Genomic DNA, 22,911 nt, shown 5'->3' on the forward strand with positions numbered 1-22,911 from the left:
AAATAGACATTGGACCACTGGAAAATGTGGCTGGAGAAGTAATAGGAAACAAAGAAATGGCAGACGAACTGAATAGTTACTTTACATCAGTCTTCATGGAGAAAGACACCAGTGGAATGTCAGAGCTCCAGGAGAATCAGGGGGCAGAGGTGAGTGTAGTGGCCATCACTAGGGATAAGGTTCCCGGAAACTGAAAGGTCTGAAGGTGGATAAATCACCTGGACCGGATGGACTACACCCCAGGGTTCTAAAAGAGATAGCTGAGGAGATTGTGGAGGCATTGGTGGTGATCTTTCAGGAATCACTGGAGGCCGGGACGGTCCCAGAGGACTGGACTGGAAATGGGGAAATGCTTAGGAAATAAGCACAAAGGGATTTGAGAGTCCTTGTTCAAGATTCTCTTAAGGTTAATGTGTAAGTTCAGTCAGCAGTTAGGAAGGCAAATGCAATATTAGCATTCACGTCGAGAGGGCTAGAATACAAGAGCAGGGATGTACTTCTGTCACCGTATAAGGCTGTGGTCAGCCCTATTTGGTGTACTGAGAGCAGTTTTGGGCAACATATCTAAGAAAGGATGTGCTGGCCTTGGACAGAGTCCAGAGGAGGTTCACAAAAATGATACCTGAAATGAAGAGCTTGTCGAATGAGGAACGGCTGAGGACTCTGGGTCTGTACTCGTTGGAGTCTAGAAGGATGGGGGGGGGGGGGGGTTCTTATTGAAACATAGGATACTGTGAGGCCTGGATAGAGTGGACTTGGGGAGGATGTTTTCACTTGTAGGAAATACTAGAAGCAGAGGACACAATCTCAGACTAAAAGGATGATCCTTTAAAACAGAGATGAGGAGGAATTTCTTCAGCCAGAGGGTGGTGAATCTGTGGAACTCTGCCGCAGAAGGCTGTGGAGGCCAAATCATGAGTGCCTTTAACACAGAAATAGGTAGGTTCTTGATTAATAAGGGGATCAGGGATTGTGGGGATGAGAAAAATATCAGCCACGATTGAATGACGGAGTTGACTCGATGGGCCGAGTGGCCTAATTCTGCTCCTCGGTTTTATGGTCTGACAGGGATAGATTGGAGAAGCTGGAGCTCTTCATACATAAGGGAAGGTTGAGAGATCTGATACATGAGTTCAAAATCATGAAGGATCTGGATAGAGTTTATTGGAGAAACCATTTCTATTGACAGATGGGTCAAGAGCCAGAGGTGACTTATTTAAGGTGATTGGCAAAAAAAAACCCCAAAGGTGACATGAGAGAAACCTTTTCGGCAGCTAGTGGTTAGGATCTGAAATGTGCTCCTGAAATCTGCCTCCACCGCCTGTGAGTGTGGTGGAGGCAGATTCAGTCATAGCTTTCAAAAGGGAATAGAACCATTGATTAAAGGGAATAAAATGACATGGTTACAGGGAAAAGGTAGGGAAATGGGACTAGTTGAGTTGCAGAGAGTTGGCACAGAGATGGCCAGCTGAATGACCTCCTCCTGTGCTGTCACTATTCTGTGATTCGGTGATCTATATATATATTAAAAACTTTCTATGTTTTGGTTTGTATTTTTCTTTGCCTGCATGCAGTAAGTGAAGTGTTAATAGGTTTGCAGAAGCTTAGATTCTTTCTTACTTTCTAGTCCTGGAAATGTGACAAAAATACTTTGTTTGCTTCTTACAGTAAGCTCCTGGCTCATAAATTGACTTCCCTTCCCCCTTTCACTTTCTGGGAAAAGGTATCACGTGTCAAAGGGTGAAGCCTGGAAATGATGTTGAGGAAATTCCAGTGCTTTTGTTTTGTGTTTGTACGCAGGTCCTTTATGAAATTTATGTTTTGGAAGCCACTATTAGAACATTTCTTATTTATTAACGGCATTTGAGGATCTGCACGAAGTTTTTGCATTTCCCTTTTCTTCATTTCCCTCCATCATGAGATATTATTTGTTATCCTCCATTTACAGCAGGATGTTAGCGCTGGCTCAGTTGGTAATCTACTCACCTCCGAATCAGAAGATGGTAGGTGCAAGCGCTACTTGCTGTGCCAGTGCTGAAGCCTCATCAGAATGTGAGACAAGTCATTTTAGCAGATTGCCCTCCTTCGGAAGAAATTATAGATCTTCATCTTCATAAACTGATGTGCTCTTCTCTAGAATGTGACCGCAAGTTTATATTTTAAAAGTCAATTTTTTTGTTGGTTTTTTCACTGGCCCCCTTCCACTCTTGGTGACATTGACATTCGCTGAGATACAGTTGCACAGATGCAGCTCTCACTGGGGTACGGGATCCAAAGATGTTGACACTCGCTGGGGCATAATTTCCCAGCTGCTGAGTCTAGTGGCGTTACAGTTCCCCAAATGCCGACTCTCACTGAGGTACTGCTCCCCAAGTCCCAACTCACCCTGGGGTGCTGCTCCGGAATGCCAACTCTCGCTGGAGTATTGCTTCCCGAATGCTGACTTGTTGGAGTATTGCTTCCTGAATGCCTACCTACCATGGGGTACGGGTTTCTGAATGCCAACACAAATGGGATACTGTTCCCTGAATACCGACACCTACTGGAGGACTGCTCCCTGAATACCGACACGGCTGGAGGACTGCTCCCTGAATACTGACACTCGCTGGAGGACTTCTCCCTGAATACCAGCACTCGTTGGAGGACTGCTCCCTGAATACAGACTCGCTGGAGTACTGCTCCCTGAATACTGACACTCGCTTGAGGACTGCTCCCTGAATGCCGACACTCGCTGGCGGACTGTACCCTGAATGCCGACACTCTCTGGAGGACTGCTCCCTGAATACCGACACTCGCTGGTGGACAGCACCCCGAATGCTGACGCTCGCTGGGGGATTGCTGCCCAAATGACAACTCTAGCAGAGGTTCTGCTCCCCAAAGTGCTGACTCTCACTGGGGTACAGCTCTCCCAATGCTCATTCTCATTGAGGTACTGCTTCCTGAATGCCGAGTCAGACTGGGGTACTGCTACCCGAATGCCGACTCTCGCTGAGATGTTACTGGCTCGCACTAAGTACTGCTTTTCAAATGCATCCTGAATGCCTACCTACCATGGGGTACAGGTTTCTGAATACTGACACAAATGGGATACTGTTCCTTGAATACCGACACCCACTGGAGGACTGCTCCCTGAATACCGACACGGCTGGAGGACGGCTCAATGAATACCGACACGGCTGGAGGCCTGCTCCCTGAATACCGACATTTGCTGGAGGACTGCTCCCTAAATACCGACACTCGCTGGAGGATTGCTCCCTGAATACCGACACTCGCTGGAGGACTGCTCCCTGAATACCGACACTCGCTGGCGGACTGCTCCCTGAATACTGACACTCGCTGGAAGACTGCCCCTGAATACCGACACTTGCTGGAGGACTGCTCCCTGAATACCGACACTCGCTGGCGAACTGCTCCCTGAATACTGACACTCGCTGGAAGACTGCCCCTGAATACCGACACTTGCTGGAGGGCTGCTCCCTAAATACCGATGCTCGCTGGCGCACTGCTCCCTAAATACCGACACTCACTGGCGGACTGCTCCCTGAATACCGACACTCGTTGGCGGACTGCTCCCTGAATACCGACACTCGTTGGCAGACTGCTCCCTGAATGCCGACTCGTGCTGGAGGACTGCTCCCTGAATACCGACTCTTGCTGGAGGACTGCTCCCTGAATACCGATGCTCGCTGGCGCACTGCTCCCTGAATACCGATGCTCGCTGGCGCACTGCTCCCTAAATACCGACACTCGCTGGCGGACTGTTCCCTGAATACCGACCCTCTCTGGAAGACTGTTCCCTCAATACCGACACTCGCTGGCGGACTGCTCCCTCAATACCGACGCTCGCTGGCGGACTGCTCCCTGAATACCGACACTGGCTGGCGGACTGCTCCCTGAATACCGACACTGGCTGGCGGACTGTTCCCTGAATACCGACACTCGCTGGTGGACTGCTCCCTGAATACCGACACTCGCTGGCGGACTGCTCCCTGAATACCGACACGCTGGCGGACTGCTCCCTGAATACCGACACTCGTTGGCGGACTGCTTCCTCAATACCGACACTCGTTGGCGGACTGCTCCCTCAATACCGACACTCGCTGGCGGACTGCTCCCTGAATGCTGAAGCTCACTGGCGGACTGCTCCCTGAATACCGACACTCGCTGGCGGACTGCTCCCTGAATACCGACTCTTGCTGGAGGACTGCTCCCTCAATGCCGACACTCGCTGGCGGACTGCTCCCTCAATACCGACACTCGCTGGCGGACTGCTCCCTGAATGCTGACGCTCGCTGGAGGACTGCTCCCTCAATACCGACACTCGCTGGCGGACTGCTCCCTGAATGATGACTCTCGCTGGGGGACTGCTCCCTGAATGCTGATGCTCGCTGGAGGACTGCTCCCTGAATACCGACACTCACTGACGGACTGCTCCCTGAATGCTGACTCTCGCTGGAAGACTGCTCCCTGAATACTGACGCTCGCTGGAGGACTGCTCCCTGAATAACGACACTCGCTGCCGGTCTGCTTCCTGAAAACCGACTCTCACTGGAAGACTGCTCCCTGAATACCGACTCTCGCTGGAGGACTGCTCCCTGAATACTGACACTCACTGGCGGACTGCTCCCTGAATGCTGACGCTCGCTGGGGGACTGCTCCCTGAATGCTGACGCTCGCTGGAGGACTGCCCCTGAATACCGACACTGGCTGGCGGACTGCTCCCTGAATACCGACACTGGCTGGCGGACTGTTCCCTGAATACCGACACACGCTGGCGGACTGCTCCCTGAATAACGACACTCGCTGGCGGACTGCTCCCTGAATACCGACGCACGCTGGCTGACTGCTCCCTGAATAACGACACTCGCTGGCAGACTGCTCCCTGAATGCTGACGCTCGCTGGAGGATTGCTGCCCAAATGACGACTCTCGCAGAGGTACTGCTCCCCAAAGTGCTGACTCTCGTTGGGGTACTGGTCTCCGAATGCTCATTCTCGTTGACATACTGCTCCCCGAATGCCGACTCACACTGGGGTACTGTTCCCCGAATGCCGACTCTCGCTGAGATACTGCTGGCTCGCACTGGGTACTGCTTTTCGAATGCTGACTCCCACTGGGGTACTGCTTTCCGAATGGCAACACACACCTAGGTATTTCTCTCCAAATGCGGACTCTCACTTGAAGACTGCTCCTGTTGCAGTAAGTGATTAAGTGGTGCAAGCCAAAAGGGGGTGGTAATCATCAGCGGAGTTGTTAATGGAGACAGTAGAACAATAACCAGCCACTGTTGTCCAGACAATTGGGAACAGTGGTAATGGCTGGAAATTGTTGAAGCCAGTATTAAATTTAGAAGGCTGCCCAAGTTGGTTCTGCTCTTTCTACATGACAATGTCTCTTTCCATCCGTGCCTCACTGTATTCCTCTGTCTTGATATTCAACACTGCATGTGTTTTTAGAGTTCTCAGGATTCTTAAAATTCTTGTTATTTGACCACAGCCCACTCGGTTAAACTGAGGCTCCATCTGCCTGTTCCACTGGTTCAAATTGATGTTTAATAATTATACAGTACTGTAGGACTGGCCAGCATTCCTCTCTGGATCAAAATACCAAAACAGATTAATCATTGCAATTTACTTAGACATAGAATCCTCACAGTACAGAAGGAGGCCATTTGGCCCATCAAGTCTACACTGACCCTCCATGGGATGAAACCGGCGCAGACATGGGAAGAACATGCAAACTCTACATAGATAGTGACCCAAGGCTGGAATCGAACTCTGGTCCAAAAGAGACAGGAGCAGAATTAGGCCATTTGACCCATCAAGTCTGCTCTGCCATTCGATCATGACTGATACGTATGTGGTCCTTGGCATTGTGAGGCAGCAGTGCTAATCACTGTGCCACCGTGTGGGAACTTGTGCACAAAATGACATTGCATTTACTTACGCAAGAGTGGCTGTATGACAGGCATTGATTGAGAGGTTAGAGGGATCTGGATCAGGCACTGTATACAATTATTTTTCATGTTCTTAAACTGCAAGCCAAACTTATGAAAATATTCAGCTTAGTGTAACCACAAGTTCTGACTGAGTCAGAGTTGCAGCTACAGTTGGTGGTTGTAGGTTTCTTTATCTGTTATGTTTCTGTTAAATGCGAACTCAATTTGTACAGCTGTAACCAAAAGTTCTGGAGAGGATCGGCTCCAGGAGATGTCGTTTACACTGTTGTTGACCGTTTTGTCTGATTAAGTTCTTATTAAAATTTTTGTCCATTTCTTCTCTTTCCTCCTTCTCTCATTCCTTCAGACAATGTTGACTCACATCATCCCAGTGGATCTTCCTAGACAGTCCCTCGGGATTGAGGAGTATTTGTTTCCATTTTAGTTTGATGAGTTTGAAATGGCTGTTAAGTCTAATGTGTGATCAGTAGACTCTACCACATAAGGAGCAGATGGTGCTTGAAGGGTCAGATAAATGAGTTTGGAGGTTGGTTCATTCTCTCTTGATGCCTCGACTTAACCTTTCCAGTGAAGCCTCTTGATGTGTTGTTGCCTTCTCAAGTGAATCCTCTCCGTTTCGGTTGGTCACGAGCCAGGGATTGTCATGAGTCACCAAGGATGTTTGATCTGATCAGGGAAGCTTTGAGAATATCTCTAAAGCGTCTCCACTGCCCTCCTGTGAGTCTCCTGCCACAGTCCAAGTAGAGCAGTTGTTTCGGGAGTCTGGTGTCAGGTATAATACACACAATGTGTCCTGCCTTGCAGAACTTGTTTTGAGTAATTAATACCATGATGCCTTGCAAGAGGTTGCTGATTTCTTGCTTCTGGATTTGAAGGATATTACAAAGGCACCACTGGTGGTACAGAGATGTGCCTACTTGGACTACCCAGTGTGAGCATAGACAGTATATCTCACAATTACACATTAAACCCCTACCCAGTATGCAAACTTACTTTACAGCACTCCAAAGTAATCAGGACTCTGACCCGGGAACATATTTCTTTCCTCCAACTAAGGGGTGCTGAAGAATTGCAATACTTCTTCCATCATCTTAGCACACACCAAGAATGGAAGCTGAGATCTCCTGATCTCTGCAGCTAAACACTGTACCAGCATCCCTTCTGCTCCTGTTGTTCCAGCAAGGGTGGGAGAGCCTTCAGGTGGAAGTCCTTCTTGAAATCTCTCTATCACCTTTGTTAATTTTTAAAATGCTGCCACAAACCCAGTGTCTTGAAGTATGTTTCTCGTCGCCAGTCCCAGGCTCTCTGCACAGTTCAACAGACATTTTTCTTATACCTCCCTTTGAGCATTTCTTTATGTGAAAGAAGCTGTTATGAACCCTTCTGATGTTATCTGCGAGGATGTCTCAAAACCCCGAAGGATAACTTGAAACATTAGTGGTGTATTTCTGTTTGGTATAATGAGGGACCATGTATAACTCAGTGAGGAACCAGTCCAGACGCTGTGTAAACAATTAATAAAGAATATTTATTAAAGTAAAAGAGAAGAAAAAAAAGACTAATATACACTATGGCACTTGTTCCTAAAATATACTCACATTTAGGAGGGCCTATTACAGGTGGAAAAGATACAGTAAATGGCAGAACCCGAAGAGTATTGACGGGCAGAGGGATCTGGATAAACAGGTCCACAGGTCACAAAGTGGCAACGGGGTGGAGAAGGTAATCAGGAGGGCATACGGCATGCTTGCGTTGATCAGCTGGGGCATGGAGTATTATCATGGGAGTGTCCCTTCAAGAAAGATTTTTGTCTTATCACATGGCTTCAGTGATGTCATTGTGTGGGTGGAGCTGAGCTGTGGCTGGGATGTTTGTTTTACTTTCGCTTTCAGATTCGACTGCTGTGGACTACAGACAGAGAAAATGAGTTTTTTGGCCTACCTTTCTATTTTAATTTTAGATATCTGTTCCAGTAAAAAAACCATTGATTATAGCTACCTGCTTTGGTAACTTAAAAGATAGAGTTTTCTTTCCGGAAGGGTTTAAACCTGCTCGTGAGGTGGGATCAGAATCTCAGGAAAAGCCAGTCTTATTCAAGTGAGAATGCAGAGTGCTGGGCCACACCCTTGAAAAGGGTTTTTTGGTTTATGGGATATTGCTTTTGAATTGGAACAGTTAAGGGGGAATTCATTAAGTGTTATACATGGATTACTTTAGCTGGGTGGTGTTTTTATGTTTGTAATTGATAAAAATTTGTGCTGTATGTGTTTATTCAAATGTTAACTAAGTTCTTATAATGAAGCTTGTTTTGATTAAAGTGTCTAGGAAGACAGTTGAATCACACCTGAAGGGAAGGCTCTTGTACTCATCTGAGCCAAATTCAAGATAAAGGTTGTAGGGCAGGTGGACTTCGTAATATACTTTGGCTTTTCTAAGCCCTGGCCCATAATAGTATAAAAATTGGCAAGTCATGCTGCAGCTGAATCGGACGTTAGTTAGGCCACACTTGGAATATAGTGTTTGATTCTGGTCACCACACAACCAGAAGGATGTGGTGGCTTTGGAGAGGATACAGAAGAGGTTTACAAGGATATTGCCTTGTATGTAGGGCATTAGTTATGAGGAGCGATTGGATAAACTCGGTTTGTTCTCACTGGAACAACGGAGGTTGAGGGGCAACCTGATAGAAGTCTACAAAATTATGAGGGGCATGGACAGAGGGGATAGTCAAAGTTTTTTTTCCAGGGTGGAAGAGTTAATTATATAAGGTGCGAGGGAAGTTTTTTTTACACAGAGGGTAATGGATGCCTGGAACTCCCTGCTGGAGGAGATGGTGGAAGCAGGCACGATAGTGACGTTAAAGGGGCAACTTGACAAATACATGAATAGGATAGGAATAGAGGGATACGGACCCCAGAAGTGTAAAAGGTTTTAGATTAGAAAGGCAGCATGGTCGGCGCAGGCTTGGAGGGCCAAAGGGCCTGTTCCTGTGCTGTACTTTTCTTTGTTCTTTGTATTCCCTGAACTAACTGAAACACCCCCTTTTCCAAGCAACATGCAATCTTAGGAACTCTATAGGCCAAATCCAGTTATGCCACACAAGTGACCAAGTCTGAGAAAATGTCTCTTCCTGGTTGAACAAAGGCATAAACCTGTCTTTTAGAGGAGAATACCTACAATATACTGTGGCTGTAAATGTTAGATGGAACAGGCCTGTCTGACTGTTGGATGGAGAACTAACCACCTTCCCTCATGGGTTCTAGCAGTTCTATTGCTCAGTCTCTGATATTCCCCTCTGGATTCTGCTGTCTACCTCTTGCAAGTTCCTTGCTGTTAGAAGTTACCATTTGCCACTTATCTCTGGTAAACAATATTTCTGAATTGACCATTCACACCTCAATGTCTCTAGCCTCCTGCTAATCATGTTCCTTAGATGTTATTTTATTTTCCTCTCAAATTCACTGACAGATAATCTTGTTAATTTCCCACATTCCTGGCACAATCCCTCTTTTCAAACTTTAATTTGAAAAAGACTTTCATTTCTCAATTTCTTATCTGTTCTATCTTCTCAACAATTGCAAAGATTTAAGAGCATGCATTAACAATGCAACTATATGTCAGAGAATTTACACCGTGTTCCTAAAAGTCTCTTTTATTCTTGTGATAAAGCACCTGCAAAAAGTTGCAGGGGTGTTCTTCATCCCGAGCAGATTAATTTTGAATTGGTAAAGTCTATTTGACATTACGAATATGAAGATCTCCTTTGTCTGCTCGGTCAAAGGTACGTGCCAGATAGCCCTTTAGCAAGTCTATCTTTGTGATGAATTTGGACTGTCCAACTCCCAATTATTTCTTTCCAATTAAGCAGCAATTTAGTGTGGCCTATCCACCGAGCCTGCACATCCCCCCCCCCCCCCCCCCCCCCCCGGGTTGCAGCTGCTGCCGGCCTATTTCCCTACCGTTCCGCCAGGAAGTCCAGGAAAGGCTGCCACTGCCTAAAGAACCCATGTACTGAACCCCTCAGGGCAAATTCCACCACCTCCAATTTAATGAACCCTGTCATATCATTGATCCAGGCCTCCACGCTTGGGGGCCTCTTTCGCCTCCTGCACTCCCGGCTCTACTGCAACCCCAGAAATTGCGAGTCCCCAGCCTGGCTTGACCCTGGATCCCATCACCCTCGACACCATCCTTGCTACCCCCTTCCAAAACTCCCCCAGCGCTGGGCACGCCCAAAACATATGGGCGTGGTTCGCTGGGCTCCCCGAGCACCTAGCACACGTGTCTTCGTCCCCGAAAAACCTACTCATCCTCGTCCCAGTCATGTGGGCCCTATGCAGCACCTTAAACTGTATGAGGCTAAGCCTCGCACAGGAAGAGGAGGAATTCACTCTCTCCAGGGCATCCGCCCACGTCCCCTCCTCAATCTCCTCACTTAACTCCTCTTCCCATTTCGCCTTCAGTTCCTCCACCGAGGCCTCGTCTACCTCCTGCATCACCCGGTATATGTCTGAAATCCTCCCTCCTCCAACCCACACCCCTGAGAGCACCCTGTCTCGCACCCCACGTGGGGGCAGCAAGGGGAACTCCTCCACCTACTGCTGCCTGGCAAACGCCCTCACCTGCATGTACCTAAACATGTTCCCCGGGGGGAGCCCAAACTTCTCCTCTAACTCCCCCAAGCTCGCGAACCTCCCCTCCACAAACAGGTCCCTCAACCTCCTAACCCCTGCCCTGTGCCAGCCCAGAAATCCGCCTTCAATGCTCCCTGGGACAAACCGATGGTTCCCCCGTATCGGGGGCCCCCATCGAGCCCCCCACTTCTCCCCTATGCCGTCTCCATTGCCCCCAAATTTTGAGGGTAGCCGCCACCACCTTGCTCGTGGTATACCTCGTTGGAGGGAGCGGCAACGGCGCCGTTACCAGTGCCTCCAGGCTCGTGCCCACACATGACGCCGCCTCCATCCTCTTCCATGCTGCCCCTTCCTCGTCCATTACCCACTTACGCACCATCGCTGCGTTGGCAGCCCAATAGTACCCACAGAGGTTGGGCAACGCCAGCCCCCCCTATCCCTGCCCCGTTCCAGGAACACTCTTCTCACCCTCGGAGTCCCATGCGCCCACACAAATCCCGTAATACTCCTGTTGACACTCCTAAAAAAAAGGCCTTCGGGATAAGGATGGCGAGGCACTGGAACAGGAACAAAAACCTCGGGAGCACCGTCATCTTAACGGACTGCACCCTCCCCGCCAGTGACAGCGGTAACATATCCCACCTCTTAAACTCCTCCTCCATCCGCTCCACCAACCTTGAGGTTGAGCTTGTGCAGGGCCCCCCAACTCCCAGCCACCTGGACCCCTAGGTACCTGAAGCTCTTCCCTGCCTGCTTCAGTGGGAGCCTACCAATCCCCTCCTCTTGATCCCCGGATGCACCACAAACAACTCACTCTTGCCCAGGTTCAACTTATACCCAGAGAAACCCCCGAATTCACTACGAATCCTCATCACCTCCGGCATCCCCCCCACCGGGTCCGCCACATACAGCAACAGGTCGTCCGCATAAAGCAGGGGTGGGCAAACTTTCCCGTGCAAGGACCACATTCAGAAATTCACAATTCACAAAGGGCCGCATAGTATATTAAGTAAAATAATTACTTCACCCGGTTATGATTCTGGGCGCCTCATATAGAACAGTACAGCACAGAACAGGCCCTTCGGCCCTCGACGTTGTGCCGAGCAATGATCATCCTACTCAAGTCAACGTATCCACCCTATACCAGTAAGTAACCCAACAGCCCCCCCCCCCCCCCCCCCCCCCCCCCCCCATTAACCTTAAAAAATTTTTATTTTTTTTTAAATTAAAAAAAAATGTTTTTTTTTTTTTTAATGACTTGGAGGGCCGCAGAAATACCTTTGGCGGGCCGCATGCGGGCCGTAGTTTGCCCACCCCTGGCATAAAGCGACACTCGATGCACCTCCCCACCCCCCACCAGGCCCCTCCAGTTCCCTGACTCCCACAACGCCATGGCCAGGGGCTCAATCGCCAACGCGAAGAGCAAGGGGGACACGGGGCACCCCTGTCTCGTCCCCCGGTACAACCGAAAGTACTCCGACTTCCTCCTATTTGTGGCTACACTCGCCATCAGGGCCTCGTAGAGCAGCCTCACCCATCGGATAAACCCCTCTCCAGCACCTCCCACAGATACTCCCACTCAACCCTATCAAAGGCCTTCTCCGCATCCAATGCCACCACTATCACTGCCTCCCCTTCCACGGCCGGCATCATAATGACATTGAGGAGCCTCCGCACGTTCATATTCAACTGCCTTCCCTTCACAAACCCCGTCTGGTCCTCATGAATGACCCCGGGCACGCAATCCTCTATTCTAGTGCAGCTTAGCATTGGCGATTAGCAGCGAAACCGGCCTATGTGACCCGCACTGCCGAGGGTCCTTGTCCCGCTTCAGGATCAAGGAACTCAGCGCCCGTGACATAGTTGGGGGCAAAGCCCCCCCCCGCCTCGTTAAAGGTCCGGACCAACAGGGGGCCCAACAGGTCCACATACCTTTTATAAAATTCCGCCGGAAACCTGTCCGGACCCGGCGTCTTCCCCGACTGCATGCTCCCTATCCCTTTGACCACCTCCTCCAGCTCGATCGGCGCCCCCAGTCCCTCCACCTGCTCCTCCTCCACCCTCGGGAATCGCAGCTTGTCCAAGAAGCGCCCCATTCCACCCACCTCCACCGGGGGTTCCGACCGGTACAGTTCCCCATAGAAGTCCTTGAAGACCCCATTAACATCTACCCCCCCTCCGCACCACCATCCCAGCCTTATCCGTCACTCCCCCAATCTCCCTGGCCGCGTCCCGCTTTCGGAGCTGGTGTGCCAGCATCCTGCTCGCCTTCTCCCCATACTCGTACACCGCCACCTGTGCTTTCCTCCACTGAGCTTCCGCCTTTCTGGTAGTCAATAGGTCGAATCTGGCCTGAAGGCTACGCCTCCCCCAGCAATCCCTCCTCTGGAGCCTCCGCATATCTCCTATCCACCCTCACCATCTCCCCTATCAGTCTCTCCCTGTCCCTCTGCTCCCCCCTCTCCCTATGGGTTCGGATGGAGATCAATTCCCCCCTCGTCACCGCCTTCAGTGCCTCCCAGACCGCCCCCACTCTGACCTCCCCGTTGTCATTGGCCTCAAGGTACCTCTCGATACACCCCCCGAACCCTCTCGGCCACCTCCTCGTCTGCCAGCAGCCCCGCCTCCAAGCGCCAGAACGGACGTTGGTCCCTCTCTTCCCCCAGCCCGAGGTCCACCCAGTGCGGGGCATGATCTGAAATGGCAATGGCAGACTATTCCACATCCTCCACCCTCGAAACCAACCCCCTGCTCAGGACAAAAAAAATCAATCCTCGAGTAGGCCTTATGTACGTGGGAGAAAAACGAGTACTCCCTGGCCCTTGGCCTCGCAAACCTCCAGGGATCCACCCCCCCCCCCCCCCCCCCCCCCCCCCCCACCCCCCCAATCTGGTCCATAAATCCCCTCAACACCTTAGCCGCCGCCGGCCTCCTACCCGTCCGGGACTTGGATCGATCCAATGGGGGATCCAGTACCGTGTTGAAGCCCCCCCCATGATCAGGCCCCCCACCACCAGGTCCGGAATGTGGCCCAACATACGCCGCATAAACCCCGCACGTCCCAATTTGGGGCGTAAACAGTCACCAACACCACCCGCTCCCCCTGCAGCTTACCACTCACCATCACATACCTCCCGCCACTGTCAGCCACCACATTTAACGCCTCAAACGTCACCTTCTTTCCCCACCAGGATCGCCACCCCCCCCGACTCTTCTCATCCAGCCCTGAGTGAAATACTTGGCCCACCCATCCCTTCCTCAGCCGAACCTGGTCCGCCACATTCAGGTGTGTCTCCTGGAGCATGGCCACATCCGCCTTCAGCCCCTTCAGGTGCGCAAACACCGTTTGACCGGCCTATTCAGCCCCCTCAGATTCCAGGTTATCAGCCGGATCCGAGGGCTCCCTGCCCCCCTCCCCTGCCGATTAGCCATACTCCATCCCTTGCCCACCCCCGGCCAGCGTCCCCCGCTCTGCCAGTTTCCCACGGCGGCAACTCTCCCCCCCCCCCCCCCCCCCCGCACCCCCTGCGTCCTTCACCACCTTCCTGACCGTTTCAGCAGCAACCCGGTAACCCCCCCCCCCCCCTCCCCCGGCTCTTGCGCGGGAAAAGAAAAAAGCCAGCAACGACCCGCGCATCCCAGCCCCGACCCCGGCCCCACCAGCGCGGGAAACCCGCAGAAAGCCCGCGCTTTCACCCTGCCCGGCCCCGCCTCCTCTAGGGCAACTCCCATTGTCAGTCCCCCCCCACCAGCTCCCCGAACTCCCCGTTTACCCCCCTGCCCGAACCCGTCCACCAGACCCCTACAGAAAAACACATACATAAAAGACAAATCGACATCACCCCACCCACCCCAAGGCCAACCCACATCTTACATTAAACCAAGCAAATACAAGTACAGTATTATACAGCATCCCCCATCTTAGACCCTCAGTTTGAGTCCAATTTCTCGGCCTGCACAAAGGCCCACGCCTCCTCCGGGGACTCAAATAATGGTGCCGATCCTTATAGGTGACCCACAGACGCGCCGGCTGCAACATGCCGAACTTCACACTCCGTCTGTGGAGCACTGCCTTCGTCCGGTTAAACCCGGCCCTCCGCCTCGCCACCTCCGCACTCCAGTCCTGGAAGATCCGCACCTCCGTGTTCTCCCATTTGCTGCTCCGCTCCTTATTGGCCCACCGGAGCACACACTCACGATCCACGAACCGATGAAACCGCACCAACACCGCCCGCGGCGGCTCGTTCGGCTTGGGCCTCCTAGCCAGAATTCTGTGGGCCCCCTCTAGCTCCAGGGGCCTCTGGAAGGACCCAGGCCCCATCAGCGAGTGTAACATAACCACCACATAGGCTGCCAGGTCCGACCCCTCCAGCCCCTCCGTGAGGCCCAGGATCCGCAAATTCTTCCTCCTCGACCGGTTGTCCAGCTCCTCGAACCGCTCCTGCCATCTTTTATGGAGCGCCTCGTGCATCTCCACCTTCCCCGCGACGGCCACGGCCTCATCCTCCCTTTCGGAGGCCTGCTTCTGCAGCTCCCGGATCGCAGCCCCCTGGGCTGTCTGGGTCTCCATCAGCTCCCTGTTGGTTACCTTCAGCGACTCCAGCAGCTCCAACTTAAGCTCCTGGAAGCAGCGCAGCAGAGTCGCCTGCTGCTCCTGAGCCCACTGCCTCCAGTCCCCCGGGTCTCCGCCGGCCGCCATTTTGTCTTCCTTCCCCCGCTTTTTCAGGGGTGCTTTCTCCATTTTTCTCCTTACCCCACTCCTGGTCCGGACCATAGGACCGTAGGGGTCGACTCCTGTCCTCATCCCACGTTGGAATTTGCCGATACTGCTCCGTTGGGGGCCCTGAAAAGAGCCCCAAAGTCCGTTTTCAGCGGGAGCTGCCGAATGTGCGGCTTAGCTCCGCATTGCCGCCACCGGAAGTCCCTGGCACCTGTTTGATGCGGCAGTGCTAACCACTGCGCTACCATGCCGCCCCTGTCCAACTCTTTCGATGCATTCTTCCAAATGTGTAGTAGGAAACAAATCCCTCTTGGTGACAGTATTCATTCTCCTGTAGTCCATACAAAGTCTTTGTGTTTCATCTGGCCTAGGACCTGGTACGATAGGGGAGTTCCAAACACTAGAACTCAATTCAGTAATGTAATTTTGGAGCATATATTCAATTTTCTTTTGTACTCCACATCTACATCATGCATTGCTATCTCCATTCCACCTAATTTGTCCCCACAAATACATTCATAGGACTGCTGTAACTCATACACTTTGCTCCAACTCTCATTTGGAAGATAACTTAACCAGTTGTTTAAATTTTTCAGGACTTCCTCGTTACCCAAAATAATTTTAGGGAAGTCTCTGTCTGCAGTTAACCCTGCTTTTTCCTTTCTCATTATTATCAAGATCTCCTGCTTGTCCTCATCTCCTCGATCCCAATATTTTTAAGCATGTTAATATGACATAGCCTATGCCAGTGCTTCTCAAAGTGTGGTACGCGTACCGGTGCCGGTACGCGAGCCATCGTCTGCCGGTACGTGGAGTGTTTCCAGAAAAGAAAGAGACAGTAATCCTGGATTGGCTTGTTTCGCTCACCGGTCCCTGGCACATTGAAAAAAAAAACTGCCGGTCCGCCACATCAGATAGTTTGAGAAGCACTGGTCTATGCAATTAACGTCTATCTGGTATGCTTACCAGATAATTTACCCCACTCAACTTTCTTTCGATGATATGCGGTCCACTAAATCTGGCTGTCAGTGGTTCACCAGTCACAGGTAATATAACACAAGCACATTTTCCCCTGCTACAAAACTAGAAGTCTGTGCTTTCCTACCAGCCATTGATTTTGTTCCATGCTGCGCTGTTTTTAAATGTTTCTGTGCCACTTCACAAGCCCCATTCCATCTTTCTCTGAAATTTGAGACATAGTCAAAAAGTGTAGTTTTTGATTTCTAGCTTAATCATTTTTCTTAGATTAGCTTCATTAGGTCCTCTAACTTCATGTCCATAGACCATTTCAAAATGATTTAATCTGGCAGAAATATTTGGTGCATCCCTAATGGCGAATAATAAAAATGGAATCCCTTTGTCCCAATCATGAGGATAATCTTGCCTATATGGCTCTCATCACGGTTTTCAAAGTTTGATGCCATCTCTCTAATGCTCCCTGTGACTCTGGATGATATGCCGAAGATTTGTATTGTTTTAACTCCAGGCTAGTCATGACCTCTTTAAATAATCTTGAATGAAATTTGACCCCTGATTGGATTGCATCTCCTTTGGTAATTGGGTTTAGAAAGGGGGCCTTGGTTTCCTAGCACTGCCGTGGACAAGATGGACCGAATGTCTTCATTCTGTGCTGTAACTTTTCTATGATTCTATGGTAAGCCGTAAAGAATTTTGTTAAATCCTCTCCCACTCTCCTGGCTGTAATGGTTCTTAATGGTATGGCTTCAGGGAATCTAGTGGATGTATTCATCGTGGTTAACAAGTATCGATTTCCCCTCTCATTCTCTGCAATAGGCTACACAGTTGATTAGAACTCTTGCAAAAGGTTCTTCAAAAGCTGGAATACGGATCAGCGGTGCTGGTTTTATTTCTGCTTGTGGTTTCCCCATTACTTGACAAGTTTGACCGAAATTACCTACATCTTCCTGTAGTCCGGGCCAAACAAATTGTTTTTGAATCTTTGCGTGGGTTTTTCTTATTCCGAAATGTCCCCCAATGGAATTTCATGAGCTGGTCTTAGTCTGTTTCCTATACCCAGGAGGTAATAAAATTGGGTGTATTTCTGCCCGTTTGTCCTCTGCACTGACATGCGGTGGGTGCCATTCTCTTATTAGTATTTGGAGCTCGACATAACATTCAAGAATACCTTGAGTTCCGATGCTGAGTAAGCAGTCTAATAGAATTGTTGGAATTCTAGCAGTATCTTTGAATTAAACACATTTGTCTCTCCCTTCCCTTTGTCTGTTTCCTCTTCATTTAGCTGGCTAACAGTCGTATCAGATAACCTGATCTCACTGGTCTCATTCTGTGCACCCTCTTTTATCTTTGCTTATGATTCTGTGATATCATGACTACACAATCAGGAATAACCCATGATGGTCTGTTTGCAATTTCTCTGTATCTGGGTTTTTTATTGGCTGTTCCACCACAGTCGGCATCACTACTATCTGTGATCCTGCTATATCAGTCCCTAGAATGAAGTGACTCCATGCGATGGTAATCTACCTTTCCTACAACCACTTCTCCTGTCTTAGAGCAACTCATTGAGTTTATTTTTACCAAAGGAATCTTTCTTGTTTCGCCCTGAATGCTGCTAATCAAAATCTCTTCCTTAATATCCCTTCCGGACAACAAATGTCTTTATCCCACAACATTGGGGATTGACTTGCACCTGTATGTCTCAAGACTTTCTTCCTCATCCAGCTCTGTTGTCCCGAATGCAATTTGCTGAAATTCACTGCATTTTAATTTGATGTTCCCTCTCTTTATCCATTTCTCTTTTTGCCATTGCTAACTTCTGCATTTCCACTTGCATTTCTAATTTCTTCATTTCTATTTCCCTTTGTAATTGAATTTTAGCTAATTCAATTTCCCCACCTTTTGATGTAACTGGGTCCATCTCTCACCACTTGTACGTTTAAATAAGGTGCTATGCTTTCAACTACTTCAGCTTTCTTAGCCCCTATAAATAATCCAAATTCCAATGTATCTGCTAATTCCATCAATTTAGCTTTGGGTGCACTTTTCAAATTTCCCACGGTTATATTGTCTACTTCAAAATAAGCCTGGACTTAGGGTCTCCTTATTTTAGATAACACATTCTCACTACCTTTAAAAATCTCTACGTCAAAAAAGAATTATGCTTTTCAAAATCCTGGCCAAGTGTCCCCAATTTTTATAAGAACCCCACTGATGTTACCTGCAAGTGTGTCTCAAAACCCTGAAGGATAACGTGAAACAATGGTTCTTAGTGATGTATTTTTGTTTCAACTAATGTGAGGAATAATGTACAACCCAGTGAACAACTTTCCAATTAAGCAGCAATTTAGTGTGGCCTATCTACCTAGCCTGCATATCTTTGGGTTATAGGGGTAAGATCCACGCAGACACGGGAAGAATGCGCAAACTCCATGTGGACGTTGTTGTGTAAATAATTAATAAAGAATATTTATTTAAGTAAAAGAAAAAACACAGACAGGAGATTAATATGCCCACATTTCTTGAACTAACTAAAACACCCCTTTCCCCCAAGCAATATCTATAGGTCAAATCTAGTTACTAGTTATACTGCACAATACAGCTTAGGGGACTAAGTCAGGGAAAGCATCTCTTCCTGGTTCAGCAAAGATGCAAATTGTGTCTTTTAGGGGAGAATATCTACAATATGCCGTGGCTGTAAATGTTAGATGGAACAGGCCTCTGTGGCTCGAATCGTAGATGGAACTGGCCTGTCTGACTGTTGGATGGAAAACTAGCCTCCTTCCCCAGAGTTCCAGCAGTTATACTGTTTAGTCTCTTTGATGTTCCCCTCTGTGGATTCTGCTGACTACCTCTCGCGAATACCTTGCCTTTAGAAGTTGTTATTTGTGTAGCCCCACTGATCTTTGATAAACAATGTTTCTGATGTGACCATTCGTACCATAATGTTTTTAGCCTCCTGCTAATCTTGTTACTTGTCTGTTATTCCATTTTCATCTCCAATTCATTGTTATTCTTGTTAATTTCAAGGCAGCATGATGGTGCAGTGGTTAGCATTGTTGCCTCACGACAATGAGGTCCCAGGTTCGATCCCAGCCCCGGGTCACTGTTCGTGTGGAGTTTGCACGTTCTCCCCTTGTCTGCGTGGGTTTCACCCCCACAATCCAAAAGATGTGCAGGGTAGGTGGATTGGCCACGGTAAATTGGCCCTCCATTGAAAAAAATTAATCGGGTACTGTAAATTTTAAAAAACAGAATCTTGGAGTAGTTAAAAGCATAATCCATTTAAATATACAGGTGCTGTCAGACAGACCCACTACTTTGTAACGTGGAGAAAATAAATTGAATTTCCATTGGCTACTAATAGACGATTAAATTGGGTTGCACAAGAGGCCAGAATTGGAAGAGTGCAGAGATCCAGTATTTGACAACTCAATGTTGTGCAACCCATCAGCCAAATACCCACATGTGGTGGTTTGGGAATCTAGATGTGATAATTTATATTTCTGATTAGCAAATAACAAATGAGTAACAGACCCCATTGTTGGGCATGTGATTGCAATATGTCTTCTGATGGCGATTCCATGTGAATATTAACCTTTTTTTGTATGTTTGTCAGGAAAACAATCCGGTAAAAAGTGGGAATGGGAGAGTGCTTTTTGATCAATATATGAGTGCTTTCGGTCCTTGGGTACAGAATGATAGTACATGTTTGTTAAGTACTTTTCACATGCAAAATAGATTTACCTGTATGATGAATCAGCATTTCTACAAAAATTGCTGCATGTGGTGAAAACAGTGCTACGATAACCCAGCTTTGTGCCTGGTCTGTGATTCCAATGGGACAGTGTTTGGAATATTGGACAGAAGCAATGCACAAAATACTCCACATGCTAAACACAAGGAATTATTGGAGATTCCCATTGAGTAGCATTCTTTGTTTGGAAATTGCGACTTGGCCTCAAGTGGAGTGACCTGAGTGCACATTGTGACTGAAGTGGGAGTGCCTACACACACTCAGTCTGGATGCTACTGGGTATTGTCCCAACACCTCTGTTCAAACTCTTGTTCTGGATTGTCATCCTGTCTGCTAGTTAAAATGGCAATTGTGCTTTTCGCTAATAGAACATAGAACATAAAGGCTTGTCAGATAGTGCACATCCACAATTGTATGGCCATAGATGAGGCAGCTTTACAACCACATCCTTCCACCAGTGTGTTTGAGAGAGCCAGCAAAACAAGATGACAAAAGCAAAAGTACTGTGGATGCCGGAACCCTGAATTAAAAACATTAAATGCTGAAAATGCTCAACAGATCTCACAAGATTGCATTAGATATATGGCACAGGAACAGGCCAGTGAGTCCAAGTCAGAGTTTATGGTACAACCGAGCTGCCTAGTATCATTCCTTATCTAAATCTTTCATTGTAAATATCTAGTACTCCTTTTCCCTTATGTGCTTTTCTAACTTCCCCTTAAATACTCCTCTTTTCCTCAACCACTTCCTGTGACAACAAGTTCCACATTCTCACCACTCATCAGGTAAATCAGTTCCTTCTGAATTCCCGACTGGATTTCTTGCTGGCTCTCTTTATATTGATGGCTGCTCGTTACGCTCTTCCCCACAAGGGGAAACATTCTCTTCTGGGTCCATTCAAAACCTTTCATAATACCTTGATCGGCTGCCCCTCAACCTTTTTTAAAAAAGAAAGCTAACCTGTCAGTCCTTCCTTGAAATATTATACCTACATATTTCTAGTATAATCTTTGTGAATCTTCTCTGTGTCCTTTTCAGTGCATTAATATCCTTTTCATAACATATGATTTCCACAATTGTGTGCAGTGTTCGAAGTGAGGTCTAATTGAGGTTCAGTATAGGTTTGGCATGGCTTCTCTTTTCAATTCTACCCGTCTGGAAATAAAACCTAGTGCTTGTTTTTTTTATGACGTTGCTAACCGTTAGCACACTTTTAGAAATTGACGTATTCGTACTGAGTGATCCCTTTGTTCCTGTACCTCACCTAGACTTGGACTTTCCAACTAATAAGTGACATCCCCATTCTTCCTACCAAGGTGTAGTATCTCACAATTATCTCTGGTGAACTTATAAGCAAGCAGTTATCGCCTGAAATGTTAACTCGGTTTCTCCCTCCACAGCTGCTGCTAAACCTTCTGAGTGCTCCCACCAATTTCTGTCATATAATCTAGGCCTTCACCTCAAATTGTTTATTTTGCCTTTGTTTCACCCCCACTGATGTTGGCGAGGTTCCATTGGGAGTGGATTGAAGGTAGCATAAAACCTATGTAGATTCTCTTGTGATTCTGATGAGGGCTGGTGCTAAAACACTGAATATCACTGCAAGAGAACTGTCAGCTTCTAATTCAACACCTGACCTTCACCCCTCTAAGCTGCAGTAACCATTGGGGTACTCTGCTTTCTCAACAGTAACATCATGATTCTGCCAGTGCCTCTACTGTCTGCAGTAGTACTGAGCCATCGTCCTCTCATACAATTGTTCAAGTAAAACATATAAAATGCACGAAACATTATTGGATACGTTATGTGCAAGGCCGCCATGGTGGCTTTTGAGCATGGCAAGATCCAACAAGTAACAATGGGACGAATGACCAATTCATGTGTTTTGGTTGAGGGAAGAATGTTGGCCTGGATACCACAAGAACTCCCTGCTATTCTTTGAACAGTGCCATGGGACCTTTTATCTGTATCCAAACAGGGAAGTAGAATCTCATCTGATAGCATCTCTGACAATGTAGCAATCTTTCGGTTTGGCCAAGGGGTCCGCTGGAGTGAAACCTCAGCCCATTTCCTCCTGACAGAGGCAGAAGTTCTACCAATCGAGCTGAGGACAACACTTTGTTCCCAAAAGACCATGAATGTTTTTTTTACAGCTTTTTAAAATATGTTTCCTATTTATGCCCCATACCCAAGGAGGTTGAAGTGTGTTTATTGTCTCTGGAACATGCTGGATTTTATTTTTGCAAAGCTGACATTTTCTTTTTTTCCAACAGCGGATCACCATTCCGAGGCCAGATTGCCCAAATGAAGTGCGGACATTCACATTTTACCTTTGTAATGTCGGCAGGGACAATCCCCAGTGCAGCTTTGACTGTATTCAACAGTATCAATCCCGGTAAGATTCAGCTTCTGCCATTGTTCCTGGAAGTCCATTTCATACCTTGCCTTAAATGTACAGCACAAAACAGGCCATCTGGCCCAACTGGATTATTACAATGTTTATGCCGCCTCCTGTTCTGCTTCAGCTCATTTTAGAAACACATCCTCCTGTTCCTTTCTCCCTCGTGTATATCTAACTTCCTCTTAAATGCAACAATGATATTCACCTCATCCACTCCATGCCATTTCCACACTCTCACAGCTCTGGGTAAAGAAGCTTTTGCTGAATTTCTTATTGGATATATTAGTGACTGTCTTATGTGTATGGCTCCTAGATTTGGGCTCCACTGAGGGTGCACTCTTCTCCACATCTACCATATCAAATCCCCATCATATTTTTAGACCTCTTTCAGATCATCTTTCAGTCCCTTTCAAGAGAAAAGAATCTGCATGTTCAGTGTTTCATGATGATTATAACCTCTCAA

General features: G+C 48.1%; 1 protein-coding gene across 1 annotated transcript in view; it reads left to right on the top strand.

The window, feature by feature from the left end:
• Nucleotides 1-22,911, top strand: part of ell (elongation factor RNA polymerase II) — a 172,709-nt gene that overhangs the window by 84,134 nt on the left and 65,664 nt on the right. The window contains exon 3 of the mRNA XM_038776846.1: nt 22,321-22,442. Coding sequence (XP_038632774.1) covers nt 22,321-22,442 — 122 coding nt within the window. The remainder of the gene's footprint in view (nt 1-22,320; nt 22,443-22,911) is intronic.

Source organism: Scyliorhinus canicula, chromosome 18 (genome assembly GCF_902713615.1).
Source record: "Scyliorhinus canicula chromosome 18, sScyCan1.1, whole genome shotgun sequence".
NCBI classification, from domain to species: domain Eukaryota; kingdom Metazoa; phylum Chordata; class Chondrichthyes; order Carcharhiniformes; family Scyliorhinidae; genus Scyliorhinus; species Scyliorhinus canicula.